This window comes from Neodiprion pinetum, chromosome 5, assembly GCF_021155775.2.
Source record: "Neodiprion pinetum isolate iyNeoPine1 chromosome 5, iyNeoPine1.2, whole genome shotgun sequence".
Classification (NCBI taxonomy): Eukaryota; Metazoa; Arthropoda; class Insecta; order Hymenoptera; family Diprionidae; genus Neodiprion; species Neodiprion pinetum.
In genome coordinates this window covers 15,270,897-15,286,618 of record NC_060236.1, presented here as the reverse complement: position 1 = coordinate 15,286,618, position 15,722 = coordinate 15,270,897, and the positions used below count along the sequence as shown (strand labels likewise).

Here is a 15,722-nt window from a genome sequence, read left to right as displayed (position 1 = left end):
CCCTGCCATATTCCGGTTTTTCTAGGCGCGTACAAATTCCCCGACAATTCTCAGTTTTCCAGATTTCCCTGCCAGCTAGACACCCTGTCGCTATACAGGACCCTAAGATAGAAAAGTTAGTTTTCGAAATCTAAGGAGCATGCGTAAAATGCCGCATGCTTTTAGAGGGTAACGCCACTCTAACGGCCTGAACAAAAGCCTATCTTTAACGACTTATTCTGGGAGTATGGAAAAAGGAATAAGTTTTCATTTCAAAGGGTTGATTTAACACATATTGAAGTATGAACAAAATATTTATATTATCATTTTGATTCAAAATGGCAGTGACAGAGCCAATCTCTGAAATTCCCTATTTTTAAAACTCCTTCACGGATTTCTCGTAAAGTATAAGACCTAGAACAAAAAACCAAATAATTTTATCATCTATGCGGTAAATAGTTCCTAAAAAAAAGTTTGCGTTAAATAAAAAAAAAAAAAAAATGGCCAAGTACGCCCATAGAGAATGAAATTATGTAGCTACTGCCAAAATTTCAAATCGATGTATGCAACGGTGTTTAATTAATCTGTCCTTCTAGTTTAAAAAATGTGGTTACGAGAAAAATGCGTGTAAAGCTTTACGAGCAATCAACGCGCGCTTCGAGGCAATGTGTGCGACATCAAGAGTTGAACCTTTTGAATTTTTTTTTCACTATAGGACCAACTGTATATTATTTTTATGACCCTAATAGATTGTTTAAACAAAAAAATAAATAATCGAATTTTCCAAAATCCTAGAGTGATATTAAGGGGTCACTGTACTGTGATGAGCGCCGAAAGAGTCTAATTTTTCAGAAATTGATTTCGTAAAAACTGCTGATGCAATATTCATATTTTTTTTTATATCCAACTCATGTACATCCTAAAGAGTGTATTCAAGAAGTTTCATTAGAAAAAAATACAATTTGATGATGATATGTCTTTTTTGCATCTTTTCATGGTTTTCGTACGCGGCCGATCGGTCTACATAATATCGTAATTATCGGCGGTCTGGCATAAAAAAAAATATGCTCATTAATTAAATTGTATTAACTTCCGGCTGACGAAGCCCTATTTCGTGACGAGGAAAAAATTCTTGTAGTTTTTTTTTTTGATGTTGTCAGCTCAAGAATACGTTGTATTATTATATTATTGATAACTAGGGGCTTCGCCCCTGCGCGCTTCGCGCGCCAACCCCATCTCGGCGCTACGCGCCTCGGGCACTCGGCGCTGCGCGCCTCACTATTTCCTTACGCATTGTCTAGTAGACAGGCGAATTCCTTCATGTTGATTTGATGACAGGTCTGCACTTGCTGTCCACTTCAATTCCTTCTGTGCTTACTTTTCTTTTTTTCATCAATCTAAGCTTCCATTCGTTGGTTGAAAATTGGTGTTCCTTCTCTATTGATATCGATCTATCTCCTTGACTTGCTGAATTATTTTTGCTACCGCTCTGCCGGTTATTCTCCAAAATAACCTTCTTTATATTATTTTTTTCTTTATATTTGCGTTGCTGTTCATTCCGCAAAACACCTCTTTCTCTTGTGGTCAACATCGATCCTGGTCGTCCTCTTACCTGGTTATACGAATATTTGATGGATATTATTCTATGGCTTATTTGGTTCTTCGCACTTACAATTTTATTTTCCTCTTTCTTTTGTGATACTTCCGACCATCCACCATCTTCATCGCCTTGTCTGCTGCTTGAAACTCCTCCTTTCTTCATTGTCATCGTAAATCCTGGCTGTCCTTTTGACTGTATGGTGATATATTTAGATTTACTATTATTTGATTGTTACTTTTCATACTTATTACTCACTATCTGAATTTTATTTTGGTTCTGTAAGACATCAAAGTGTCCACTGTCTCCGTCGCCGGTGAAGAGTAGCGAGAATTGTGTTTCATTTTGTGATCCGATCCGGTGTGGATGAACTTGTTCTTCGCGATACACGATTAAACATATCTTAAAAATGTCCACAGCTGCAGCTAATTCTGCTTCTCCCCCGTATATTCCATTTTTATTCATATGTGATTTGTAATCACCAGGTGACCTAATCACAGCACCGTTTGACTCATTACCTGTAATAAAACCCGCAAATGTAGACTAATTATCCACTATGGGTGCGTTCCACTAAGCGTTCACAACGATCACGCTCACGACCACAGTTTTTCCCGTTCCACTTGCCTGCGAGCGTTACTGTCATAAACCCAAGTGGAATAGATTATGGTTCGTTTTGAGCGTGGAGGTAAATAATACAAATGGCGAGCTAGTGAAAAGAAAACAAAATATTGAAGAGGTTAAGTTTTAATCTGTAAGCCTTAAAAATAAACTCAAATAATTATTGATTACACTGCTAATCAGGGCTGTATTTAATTAACTTACGTTCAAATATTATTAAAATGTCTTTGACGGCAACAGTTGGATATTTAGTAATGCGTCGTAATAATGCTCCAGAAAGTAGTAGTTCATCCAGTTCAGATGAAGAATGGTCTACAATTTTACAAAAATATGATTGTGAAAAAAGAAAACTTCGACCACGTATTATTGATTACGATAACGTAGTTTATCGTTATTCAGATGATGAATTCAAAAGTCATTTCAGGTAAATGGTTTCCTATCGCATACCTATAACATAGTAAATTAAGAAAATTTATCTTATGTAGGTTTATGTTGTTATTTTCAGACTTTCAAAAAATACATTTAATTATTTACATGACTTAATACGAGAAGATTTAGTTCGACACGTTCTTGGATGCCCTACAATTTCCTCCTATCATCAATTAATGATTGCTATTTGGAAAATGGCTACAACAGATTCTTACAGGTTACATCATTTTAGAAATAAACTACTTAGTCTGATGTAGCACAGTTCAGAAGTATGTTACTAAAATTTGGCCTTTTAATTTTATGGTAGATCCGTCTGCGACAGATTTAACGTAGGACGAGCTACTGCCGTAAGGGCTGTACGTCGAGTTTGTCATGCTTTATTCAGAAGAGCCTCAAGATTTATACAATGGCCTACGGGAGATGGTGCTATTGAAGTAATGCGTGGATTTGAGAGAGCAAGTGGTTTTCCTAAAACAATAGGAGCCATTGATGGGACTCACATTCGTATAAATGCTCCAAAACAAAGTCCAGTAGATTATATCAATCGGAAAGGATTCCATTCTGTTCAACTACAGGTATTTAATTACTATTACATTTAAGTATATTAATTTTGGTATATAATTTAATAGATTTACAAGGAGTTAAGTTTGTTTTGTAGCTGGTATGTGACCACAAGGCTCTGATAACCCATTGTTATGCTGGAAATCCAGGATCTGTTCATGATCAAAGAGTTTTTCGTTTGTCAGAAGTTGCAGAGTACTTGAACGATGACAATGCATTTCCTGAAGACAGTCATATTTTAGGTGATTCTGCTTATGAAATACATCAGCACTTACTTACTCCTTATCGAGATAATGGACATTTAAGTGAGAAGCAGAAAAAATATAATTATCGTCAATCAGCTGCTCGAGTTACTGTTGAAAGATGCATCGGATTATTGAAAGGACGAATGAGGAGCTTATTAAATTGTCTACCAATGGCAAGAGTCGATTTAATGGTAGAGTATATTGTTGCATGTTGCGTTATTCATAATATCTGTATTTTACGAGAAGATGAAATAACTATTATCACTATACCCAAACCTAATGACGAAAATAATGGTAATAATTCACGCGAAGTAAGACGTAATGCAGGAATTTTGAAAAGAGATATTATAATGAATTCTTTGTAATAATTATGATGATTAATTGTAAACTATGTTTCCGTTCGGGATGATAATTCCTTAGCACTTAAAATCATGAGAATGTAATGAAAGTTTCTTTGGCAGTTGAAAATTTTTTCAAAGAAAAATAAATATTTTCACGGAATATGAAAATTTCAAATTTTCCAAAAAATTTGTTAATACCATAATAATCTTAAGTCAATAACAAAAATTGAACATAAAAATTGCACAAAATTGAATTTTGTAAATATGAAACTTTATTAATTATAATAACATAAAATGTATTTTTTGGTTTTTAATAAAAAAAAATACTAAATAATCGTGAAAAGGTTATAATCTAGTTTGTACGTAGAATTTGATGGTTTAAAACTTTTTTTTCAATTGAATTTAAAAATATTAAAACTTATTATTAAGGAATTATTATAACATTAAATGTACTTTTTGGTTTTTAATAAAAAAAAATACTAAATAATAGTACAAAGGATATAATCTAGTTTGTACGTATAATTTAATGCTTTAAAATTTTTTTTTTTCAATAGAATTTAAAAATATTGAAACTTATTTATAAGGAGTATTTAAAATTTTTCATTATTTATTAGCTAATTTTTCTAGAACGTTGAGAAATTTTTCATCCATTTCCATTCGCTCTTTGTGTCTTTTATTTTTCTGTGCTTCGTGTTCTTCTTTTTGCTTCAGTCTTTTTCCTAATAAAGTGGCAACTGGTGTCTTCTTTGATTCTGAAATGAAATTCCATTTTTTACAATATTTTATTGAAACAAAGCTTTCAGACAGAATTAACCTACTTATTGAACATCCACTATCAGATCCTCCCATACTATCATTAGTTTCTAATGATTTTTTTGATAAACCCGTAGAAGATGCAACGGCAACTGGATCACACCAAGCTTTTTTGGAAAAAATCTCTTCCATTATCTAATAACAGTTAATGATACATTACGACGATTGGAAAGAAATAATGTCTGTATTATTATTAAAAAATTCGCTACATTTTAAAGCTAAGAATACTATTAAAGAATTTATACGAACATCAAAAAACTGCCAAGTCCTTCTGTCATTTCCTGATTTATTATTATGATCTTTAATAGATTTGTAAGTTTTTTTTAAGCTTCGTAGCTTTGAAGAACATTGTGGTCCAGTTACATCATGTCCTTTTACCTTCAATTCTTTGGCAACTTTTTCCCAAATTTTCTTTTGGGATATTTTTCCACTATAAAAATCTTTTTCCAATGCTCTATAAGACTCTAATAATAACAAAACACAAGGCGTGCTCCACCTATACAAAGAAGCTGAAATATAAACAAATGCAATTACAAAGTTAATTAACTCCGTTACATACTACATGTAATAATGAAGATAATTATACAATTGATCATTGTTTATGAATACCTTCGCTTTCTTGAGTTTCAGAGTTGGAATAAACAGTATCTTCTGTAGTGAGGAATTCTTGATTAATAAATTGATCTGTGTCAGCCTCAGAAAATTGAAGATTTTCATCAGTAAGATCAACAGACGTTGATGCTTGTGGTTGTTCGTTTAAAGCTTTATTCAAAAATCGTGTCGCAAATTCTGCATCTATAATAAAGATAAAATTTTCATGAGTGAATGTTTGTAATATTTGTCATAGTTTTTTAAATAAAAAAAATCACACAATTTCTAAACATCAGCTCACTTAGTTTTCATTCATAAAGATAGGTTATGTTATTGGGAATTAAGGAAAAATGAATATATTTGTATTCATTATAAGCTGTAATTAATTTTTTTAGAATTGTTTCATATAATTATATTTACCTGTAGATGCACGTTGAGCATCTGCTGCAGAAACATCCACATCTACTAAAATATCTTTTTCCGCATTATATAGTGTCAATGTCACGGTCGCCATTTTTGTGACTTTTAGTTTTGAAAGTGCCGCTGACTTTTTCAACGCTCACTCCGACCCACCTTTTGAGATGGGTCGTTGTGAGCTTCGCGTGAGCGTTAGTCATGACGTCATGAGTGACGTTTTCGCCGCGACCACAACGACCGCGGTCGTTATGTGGAACGGCTAAAGGAGCATTTTGATCGTTGTGAACGCTTAGTGGAACGCACTCTATATTTGAAACGATACTCAGTCTCACCTCTGCGTGTCGATCTTGAGTACCGTATACACAATACGCCAACGCACGAAAAAGACAATTCCCGTCGGGAATCATCTTGATAATTTTCGTTTGCATGTTCATTTTTTTGCGCGTCAGAAACAGATACCTATAAAGATATTTGTCAAAGACTGTCATAAACAGCCGATGACAGCTGTCAAAGGGTTTGCTAGATGCTTTTTGTTTTGTTTTCGGGATCTCACCCCACCGCCAACTTCATGCGTATACTATTGTTATTATAATATTTTTTTTACTATTGTTATCATAATCTTTTTGTACGTCCATTTGTTTGAAACTTTTTTATTAGATAGAGAGACTATTAAACTATCATCGAAAACGAAAAAATTGTTGGTTAGCCAAAAAGTAAAATAAAAAGTAATACATATATACACTTTGAGTGTGTGTTCTAAATTTGAAGACGATTCATCGATTACAGCTCGAGATATTGTACCCGCCGTTTTGAAAAACATAGTTTCGGAAAAAACACGTATAAAATTTCACACTAGTGTCTTGAATAGAAAAATTACCTCATACCAAATATTTAACTCGAAATCTGTTATAATATCGCCATAAAATTCATTGCCAGATAATATTGACCGTTCGATTTATTTGTTGATGGATTTTTTTTCGCAAAATTGCCAGTTGGGTAACCCTGTAACTGATTGTGACATTCTCATTTTTACAATCTAGGGCCTTCTTGACACATGTGCTCTTTCCGATAACTTGACTTTACGCGCGGATTTTACGCACCACCATCGCGTGGTTGAGTTGATTTCAACCTCAAGTTTGTGCGTTAAGTAAATATCCATATCCATAACATGAATATCGTGAAGTAAATAAAGCTAGGCCTATGCCTCTGGGCCTATGCTTCTTGATTGCTCTTGATCTACTTATTTTGAAATACTATGTAACATTCGTCTGCTTCTCAAATTAAACTTTTTTTTCACAGAAGTTGGAAAACAGCGTGTATGACTCGCATATCACACGTGCGGGTGGGCAACATCTGACTCGTGTTTACAGCACCCGCGTAGCTATATCAAGCTGGAACCGCCACATTCGAAAATCAATAAATCTCCTGAGGAATAATTGAGGGCTAATTAAAGGTTAATTAAATGCTCTATTTGAGAATTAAATGCTCCGTGTTTAAAAAAAAAACCTGTAGTAGTGCCAGCTCGAGATAAACCTGAAACCACCAAGCCAAAAATAGCGGAAACGGGGAGAAACTTCGAAAAAATGTTGAGGCCAGAATTAAAGGCTAATTAAAGGCTCATTAAATGCGCTATTCTTGAATTAATAGCTCCACGTTTAATAAAATAAACCTGTGGCGGTGCCACCTCGAGATAAACCTGTAACTGTCACGCCAAAAACCACGGCATCGAAGAGGCATTTCGACATATTGTTCACGCCGGACTTAAAGGCTCATTGAGGGCTCTAGGAATCCATCTTTAACAAATTTTTTGAAAACCACCCCTAGGTGAGACCGCCCCCGGAACTCGAAAAATCAGTGTAACTCTTTGACGGCACAAGTTACAGGGTTCCTAGAGGCGTCAAAATCATTCTAGAATTAAAGGCTCTTGGTATAGGTACTGCTCGTGCGAATTAAATGCTCCACCCCCAACGGAGGTAAATCACCCCCAAACTCGAAAATTCGGTGTAACTCTTCAATGCAACAAGTTACAGGGTTCCTAGGTGCGCTAAATTAATTTCACAATCACAGGCTCTCTGCTGCACAGTTTAAAAGGCTGTGTTCTAGAGAATCCATTCAAGTTTTGAAGTAATTCTATGTTAATTTTTCGATTTTGGTCACTTTAAGGGGTTAGACCACTCTAGAAATATCGAAAAATCGATTTTTTTTTAATGATCCAATAGGACCTTAAAAATGATGTCCCAAAAAATTATGTCCGCGAAAAATCTCTAAATACCCGGTTTTCGAATTTTAGTACAAGGCCGCCTGGTCCGCAACGAGCTAGAGGGAAGCTACTTTAGGGGACTAGAGCAGGTATACGGCAGATGTTATTGAAATCATGACTAGTCTAGACAAGTTTAGACTTGTCGAACGTCTGTTTCAGTCGGTTAGGCACAGCCTAGCCTTTGAGAAGGACGCTAGTCGACAAACACTCGTTTTCGCGAAATTTTTTTATTTTGTTCGAGGTCCAAAATTATGGATGTAATTTTGCATGCAGCGGAGCGTAAACAAACAAAATATGCGGCCGGAAACGCGCTGTGGGCGGCCATCTTCTTTTTGAAAGAATAAAAAAAAAAATTTTTTTTATACCTCAACACCTACGTTTGATATACCTGTGATTACTTTTATGAATAAACTTTTTTTCATTTAAAAAAAAATGTTGAATATGCACATAATTTTATACCTGCTCCTGTAGCCATACGCCTTAAAACAACGAATTATTGAATTTTCTCTGATAAACGAAGAATTTTTGACATCCCAAGCCCAAGAAAAATCAGCAGAGACCTTTGAGTGACTTTTCGGGAACATAAAGTTTTTCAGTGTTCAGTTTATTGTACCTATGTTCCATCAACGAGCGAACTGAGTATTCTGTTCTGTTAATACTGTAGAAGATAATTTAAGTTCCTCGGGACCGATCGTCAAAATAGTTTAGTACTTTGACGTTATCAGGAATCACGAAACCCCTATTCAATTCATGATCTCTGAGACTAATTTACATAGAGATTTCTGGTTTTGTCCGAAACTTCATTCTGGTGTATCACTGTGGAGTGTTATCGAAAAAGGTGTTAACATTATTGAAAATTGTGCGATTTCCTCTTATGACTGCCTCATCGGTAAACGAAATTGCGAGGAAATATTATTTTGATCATAGCGAGTTTATTTTTCCAATTGGATTCGAGAAGTGCCAGGAAACACTACAGGGGAAGTGGATAATCGTCCAAGTTTTGAAGTTTCAACCATCAAGAAATGACTTTGTCGGGAGTAAAAGTATCTTTATTGCCCCCTTATCACCATTTCTACGTTTAATACGTTTAATAAAATGTAAAATATAATGTTCAATTCACTACCGTGAAATGTCTAAGAAAAGATTTATTCATGGTGGATGGCTGCAGCTTTGCACAGACATCGAATTATCAAATTTTTCAATTTGATGCTTTGATGCTGTTTATAAATAGAAACAAAGAGATAAGTGAAAAGGAATAATAAAAACGACGCATTGGAACCTTAAATAGTTAATATATTCACAAAATTATTACTACGTAATACATATAATATTATAAAGGTCTCGCGTTTTCTGTCATTCAATATTCTTCACACATTAGTGTTTGTGTTGACTTTGTATTTTGCCTGGGGCTATTCGAACGTTCCTCAAGTAGTATAAATTCACTGGAAACATAACTGTACACTTGAAATAGCAGTTCAATGTAGCGTTTCAAGGCCAGCTCCTAATCATATTTGCGGAAGTTATATGGAGTTACGATAAATTTACAGTTTTACAATTAGATGAAATTGGACAAATCGTCATAGCTCGTTAATATAATGGCCCGCGCATAATGAATACTCATTGGAATTCTTTTGTTTGAAAACTGTAAAGTCCGATTGTAGCTATTGTATGAATTATAATATTTCTGTTACAGACGGATATCTGGGAACTTCAACATTCTGACAGTATCGTTCCTGCCATCTTTTTTGTCCAACCTCGCAGCCATTGTGATAGAAAGGCCATCACGGCGTACACTGCTATGTTTATACGTATCAAACATCGTAGGTTTCAACATTCAATCATCAAATTGAATGCCCCCCCCCCCGTCGAAAACCACTTGTAAAAAAACCTAAATATTGCATTTTATATGCGCTTTTGAATCACTTGCAATTGACAAATCTTATGCTAAAAAGAATTTTGTTTAGGAAAGGTGGCTGTTTGTCACGGATACTCAGTATCTAACGTTACTTTAAGGAAGGTCGAAAAATTGATGACGCAATTTTGAAGACCGAATTATGCACTCTCTGAGTATGAGAGGATAAATTTTTGCGCCAACTCCATTACAATATTGATCACAGTATAATTTTCCGAATAACAAGAAAATTTTCTGAAAACACTGCGATCTGATTGAATTCTCAATTCAGTTTTTTCATTTTTTTTTTTTTTGTTGATAAAAATATGCATTAATCATTTACATGCGAATTATACATTCTCCATTTGCGAAACTTAAATATCAGTCTCATTTTACCAATGAAACACATCCCACGCGTATAATATAACGTTTTGGCAAGGTTGAAATTACAGTAATATTAAGGTGATGAAAGTAACTTTGATGAAATCAATATGCAAAATTTTAGTATCTTTCAATTTTTGAGGTATTACTGAATTCCAGATAATTCTCGAGTTGCTCCAGCTTCTTTGTAGAATTTCAAGCACAATTTACTCATCGACGGTGTTAGATACATTGATTTCGAGTGATTTCAATTGAATTTTACCTTATAACGTAATTTGCGTTGATGTCCAGTGTGTCAACTAATTGCCATTGATTTCCAGCGATTTTAGAGCGTTCTGGGCAGTTTTCAGTGTTTTTCGGCTTGGATAGAATCAAGAAAACAGTAGATACTCAATGAAATGCTGTAGTACATTGAATTGCAATTACGTATTTGGCCTTTACCATAAGACACAACGATTTTCCAAAATTCCCGATGCTTACCGCGCGATTTTTCCAGCACGATCTTGTGATTGATAATTAACTGATTTCGCAATGATGTCCAATGATTCAAGCTATCTCGATTGATGCCTCATTATTCCAAAAATTATTTTTGCAACTTGAATTTTTTTATTTACAATTTGATTTCCAAGTTTTCAACTTATGAATCCTTCAGTAAATTGTAGTAACCGAGAGCCAGAGCGAAAAAAAGTACGTTCATAATGCAATCTCTTACAGAATTGATGTTCTTGTCGGAAAATGTCTTGTTAATCATCAAAAATATCTAAAAATTATAACTAGTTATTCAGACTACAGTAAAACCTCAGTTATACCTGTTTCACTTGTACCGTCTTCTCGTTCATACGTTCAATTCTCTTGGTCCTGGCAATTTCTGCCATTAGGCCATGTGAAGATGTTTCACTTGTATGTTTCTTATTCATATGTTTTTCGCACTTGTACGCCAAGTATTCTGTTCCTGAGCGCGATTGGCTATTCAGATATACGTTATCACAGCTAATTATTTAGCCGAAACTTTCGATTTGACTTTTGTCTCACTTACCACTAGATGGCGAACGCGTTTTGATGTTTCGTGTACTTGTCTGCCGCTGGACGGCATAGCTTGACCTATGTGCCTATTCCTGTTTCAAGCCATCACTGAAATATAATAATGCTGGAACGCTCGCTGTAACGCGGTGTTGGCCGTGAGCAGGGATAGCCAACTTGATCAGACCCGAGATCTACGGTTTACTATCCAGACTCAGGGCGATCTACCAATCTCAAATCTTTGCCATACACGGAGGGAAAGGATTATTTGAGTCAAGTAATATTCGATTGATTCAACTAAATGCTGTAGTCGAATGCGGCAAATCACTACCTACTTACAAGAACATCCGCGAAGTGTCTTCCTCCGATGTTGATGAAACTTGGTAGGGATTTTAAGTACGCTAAAATAAGAGATGCGTATTTTTTTTATAAAATCTTATGAAATCAATTTTAAGGGGGTGAACTACCCCCCTAAAATGCTATTTTTGACAATTTCTAATATATTGCATAATAGGACGTAATGTACAGATTGCAGGGAAACTTGATTTCTAGGGGTTTTTGACGTTGCTGTTTCAAAATTTGAAAGTTCAAAATGGCGGGTCCAACATGGCCGACGTCAATAACGAAAGATCGATCAATCTTCACCGAAAGTCGGTGGAAACTGTTTTAGAGGTCGCTGGTCATAGATCTGACCACGAAAACTATGAATTCGAAGCGACGAATCCAAAACGGCGGTAGAAAATCATTACAATATCTGCCATCTCTACGAAAATTGGTATCCATATCTGTTTCTGGTGTACTTCAGAATTCACCCATTTTTGGTTCAATGACGGGATGAAATGATAGCAGTAGTATCTCCTGTATCTCCGGATGTTGGATCCGCCATTTTGAACTTTCAAATTTGGACTTCAGATTTGGAAAGAGCAACGTCAGAAACCCCTGCAATTTCCCCTGCAAGTTTCCCTGCAATCTGTACATTAGGCTCTATTATGCAATATATTAAGAACTGTGAAAAATAGCATTTCAGGGGGGGGGGTTCACCCCCTCAAAATAAATTTCAGCCGATGTAAAAAATACGTATCTCTTATTTTAACGTACCTAACATTCCTACCAAGTTTCATCAAAATCGGAGGCGGACACTTCGCGGATGTTCCTTGTTAGTTCAACAAAATAATTTGTCGGATGAAATACTTGTGACAACTTAATATACAATTGAATGAAGACTGAACGATCATGCTGATTATCAATTTATTCAAGATAACACGGCGTGAGTTTCTTGCGATAATGTGAATTTTGTATTAAGAACATGTGTGATTGAAATGACTAAAACTGATTGAACGCTGATCAATGGTTTTATTTTAAAAACATGAAACTGTTCTATCAAAACAAGTAAAGCTTATTCTTGTTCATATTCTGTTGAGTCAAGAGTTCAATGGTTAAAGCAGGTAGTGAAATTTGTAGTTACAGTAATGATATCATTCATAATTCTGTTAAATCAAAATTGTGTGGGATTTACTCGATATTGATCGGATAAAACTCAAAAACTTATTGTTGTAACGTAGAATTAAGAATCGACCATGTACCAATAGTTTCTGCTTATTTGTCGTCAGTATCAGTTTGGATGACTTGAAACTTGGTATTATGCTTTCTTCGTTTGTAACAGGTCTGATGACAAATTTATCTTCCGTTCTCCATATCTGTTTCCTTAGCAGACTACCCGGTTTTATAACCATCTCTGAAACTACTTCCGTAGCGAGAGAGTTCACCGCCTAGTGGCCGTTTAAAGTACTAGTAGGATGTACCAGTATGATGTATATATAGTAGTAGTACTAATGTTTACGTTGAATATATTCTCAACTTGTTTCGAAACATGTGGTGTTTCTTTTACCTCGTAAACAAATTAGTGTAACTGATTAACCAGTTACGCCAAACAAGCTCCGGTTAGATCAACATAGTATAGCATTCGATCAATGTAAATTTTTTGCTGACTAGATTCATGTACTTATTTTATTGGAAGTACCCAATTGTTTCTGCTAACGAACACGCGACATGGAGGAACAGTACATAAACTTCTAATGAAATGGTATTTAGTTAACTTAATTTGGGAATAACATTAGAAGCTTCATTTGAATCAATACTTCACTCGATAGCGACCAGAAAGGTTTTTGTTGAATCGAGGAATTCAGTTGACTAAATCATTTTGACAAATTAAGTACATAGAAATTGTTTATTTAAAGTTATTATATTTGGAATAAATTATTATACTAGATTAAAGTGAATTGACTCGAAGAAAATCTATTTTGTTGGTTCAAGAATTCCTTTCCTTTCGTGCAGAATTAAATGAAATAATTTTTGGCACTCGTGTATTTTTTCTGACCAGTTGGCTTTCCCTGCCCGAGAGAGTGTCACCGAGAAAGATGGAAAATTGGGAGAAATCTGTGTTTCTCAGATACTTGTTTTTAATTAGCAGCGGAAGAGATAGGGTTGGGAGGAAATCATCTCTCTTTCACTAACGGGGAGCATATTTCTATCTTTGTTCAACCTTTGCGTGAGAATATCACTCGTTCCACGTCAAACTGTACGATTTTCGGTAAAAATCTTAATCAATCATTCCGATTTTTCTTAAATTTTACAGACGCATTCTACTAATGAAATAATGAAACACACGTTTCGCGAAAAAATTTGCAATTTTTCGTAAGAAGATATGCATATGCGTATTCGTGCGTTTAGCGCATTGTTCTCGAGCGATAATCCCATCGGTGCATGTCTTTCTCGCATGGGACATTTTCATACTAAAATAGCATGGTTATCATGCGATAATGGCAACTTCGTCGTACCTCTTTCGCATGGAACACTCGAATGCGAAAATAGCAATAGCATCCCATGCGATACTCGCAACAGATTTCTTTCGGTATAGAGATAAACTGCGCGGTCCATACACCGAGCTGAAGCCCTAAGTAGACAGAGAAAGCGACACAGTGGGAGACCGATCTCACTGTTACACGGTAGAAAGAGTGGGGAAGAGTCGCTAGGCAGGGAAAGCAATAAGGCAAGCAGGGAGGTATACTTGTATAAAGATAGGTGTGTCCCCCGCCAATTCAGCGATTGGAGTGAGAGGTCGGTATCCCGCTGTTGCTTTCTTTTTCTAATTAGGGCTTCATTTTGGTGCACGTATCGCGAGGCTATGTTTCAAACACGTTTTGGCAACTTCAGCTCAGCGCCTCATCTACGGAAAGCTTCTTTACCTACCATCACTAGATTAACGTTAACCGGGTGCGGTGAAATACTTTAGTTTCTCTATTATCTTATGATTAGTGTCAACCAGTTTGAGGTCTCGATTTGATACACCATGACTGCACAACAGCAGAGGGCAGAAAAAGAAATCTCTTTGAAAAACTGGACATTGTATCGGAAATACAAGAAACATAATAATATTAATTGATTTCGCTTCAGGTGAATCCAGCTACAAGATGATACCTATAAAACCACTAAAAATTATGAACTTTTCATTTTCTAATCACGAAGGTTTGAAATATGTAGATATTTTACTTTAACGTTATTCTCACTCATACGTCAATATCGCCATACCCCTTGGAAAACATTGAAAATTCTACATTTTATTCTATATACTTCATATTGTAAAAATTTGGTTATCACCATTTTTTCTGTTTCATCAACCGTTGCCGATATTGTATTTAGTAATGACCATATTTGGAAAAGATTGTAAATCAAAAACCATGCACTCTACTGGGAAAAAACCCTATAAAAGTTCTGAAGAATTTCATTATCTACACAAAAAGTTTCTATTATTTTTATCGTATGATGCACGGTTCACGAGGTATGTGTTAAACGTGTTTCCCAAGATAGTAGCTGAAGCCCCCTGCCCCGCCATCGCACGCATACACACACACACGCACCTCACCTCACCCGCCTATCCTCCTCCGCATAAGCTTAAACATTTAGGGGTAACCCCTGAACATTATCGCATAAGATTGAGGAATTACTGGATATTACTGTACTATGAGTTCTACGTTCAAAGTATTAGTTCGCACCTTTATCCAACGCCAAATAAGAATCGCTACAGAGATTGAAAAGTACATATGATCAAATAATGTTGGAATAGGCGTGTACACATGTGGGCAATGATTCGTGGACGGTTAATTTTTTGGCTGAATAAACAACGTTGGCAATGCGGAATCCGCCTGCAGCGCCATCACCGCCGGGCCGCGAAACAGGTTTAATCTTCGTATATATAACACACTTCAACAATACAAAAAATGGGTTTGTGGCCGACTGGCGGCAGCGCTGCAGGCTGACTTCATTTTACCATCGTAATCAACTTGTTTGATAAATTAGCCGTTCGGGAATAACTGCGGGCATATGTACTAATTGTAAGAAGGCAAAGTAGGTTTTTTCACGCTAAGCATAAAGCTTCTTTTTTACGTGCAGCAAACAGCCGGATGCAGCAGCAGCAAAAATGCTCTGATTGGTCAATGATTCTGAATTTTCTTCAGCATCTTGCTGTACATGAAAGCTGCTGTTGGACGTAGACATGAACCTACTTCGTACAGCAGTTGTT

At 35.6% G+C, this 15,722-nt stretch overlaps 2 protein-coding genes across 4 annotated transcripts in view; one reads left to right on the top strand and one right to left on the bottom strand.

The window, feature by feature from the left end:
• The window catches only part of LOC124220437 (transmembrane protein 135), a 61,457-nt gene that overhangs the window by 33,063 nt on the left and 12,672 nt on the right, over positions 1 to 15,722 (top strand). Inside the window, exons 1-4 of one of the 3 annotated variants that reach the window (XM_046629318.2) lie at positions 1,782 to 2,618; positions 2,700 to 2,840; positions 2,931 to 3,198; positions 3,282 to 4,193. In XM_046629318.2, coding sequence (XP_046485274.1) covers positions 2,416 to 2,618; positions 2,700 to 2,840; positions 2,931 to 3,198; positions 3,282 to 3,794 — 1,125 coding nt within the window. In that variant the 5' untranslated portion in view covers positions 1,782 to 2,415 and the 3' untranslated portion in view covers positions 3,795 to 4,193. Of the gene's footprint in view, positions 1 to 1,781; positions 2,619 to 2,699; positions 2,841 to 2,930; positions 3,199 to 3,281; positions 4,194 to 9,544; positions 9,672 to 15,722 lie in introns of those variants that run through there. The other 2 variants (XM_069136802.1, XM_046629313.2) reach the window with 2 other exon arrangements.
• LOC124220443 (uncharacterized) lies at positions 4,374 to 5,688 on the bottom strand. The gene is made up of 5 exons (XM_069136112.1): positions 5,595 to 5,688; positions 5,193 to 5,378; positions 4,833 to 5,092; positions 4,589 to 4,718; positions 4,374 to 4,522 (listed from the first exon to the last, which is right to left on the bottom strand). The coding sequence occupies exons 1-5, from the start codon at positions 5,686 to 5,688 to the stop codon at positions 4,374 to 4,376; spliced, it is 819 nt and encodes a 272-aa protein (XP_068992213.1).

Coding starts and splice junctions, on each gene's coding strand:
- LOC124220443 (XM_069136112.1), bottom strand. CDS start 5,688: ATGGCGACCGTGACATTGACACTATATAATGCGGAAAAAGATATTTTA. Junction 5,093..5,192: donor TGAAACTCAAGAAAGCGAAG/GTATTCATAAAC, acceptor TTTATATTTCAG/CTTCTTTGTATAGGTGGAGC. Junction 4,719..4,832: donor GGACTTGGCAGTTTTTTGAT/GTTCGTATAAAT, acceptor AACTGTTATTAG/ATAATGGAAGAGATTTTTTC.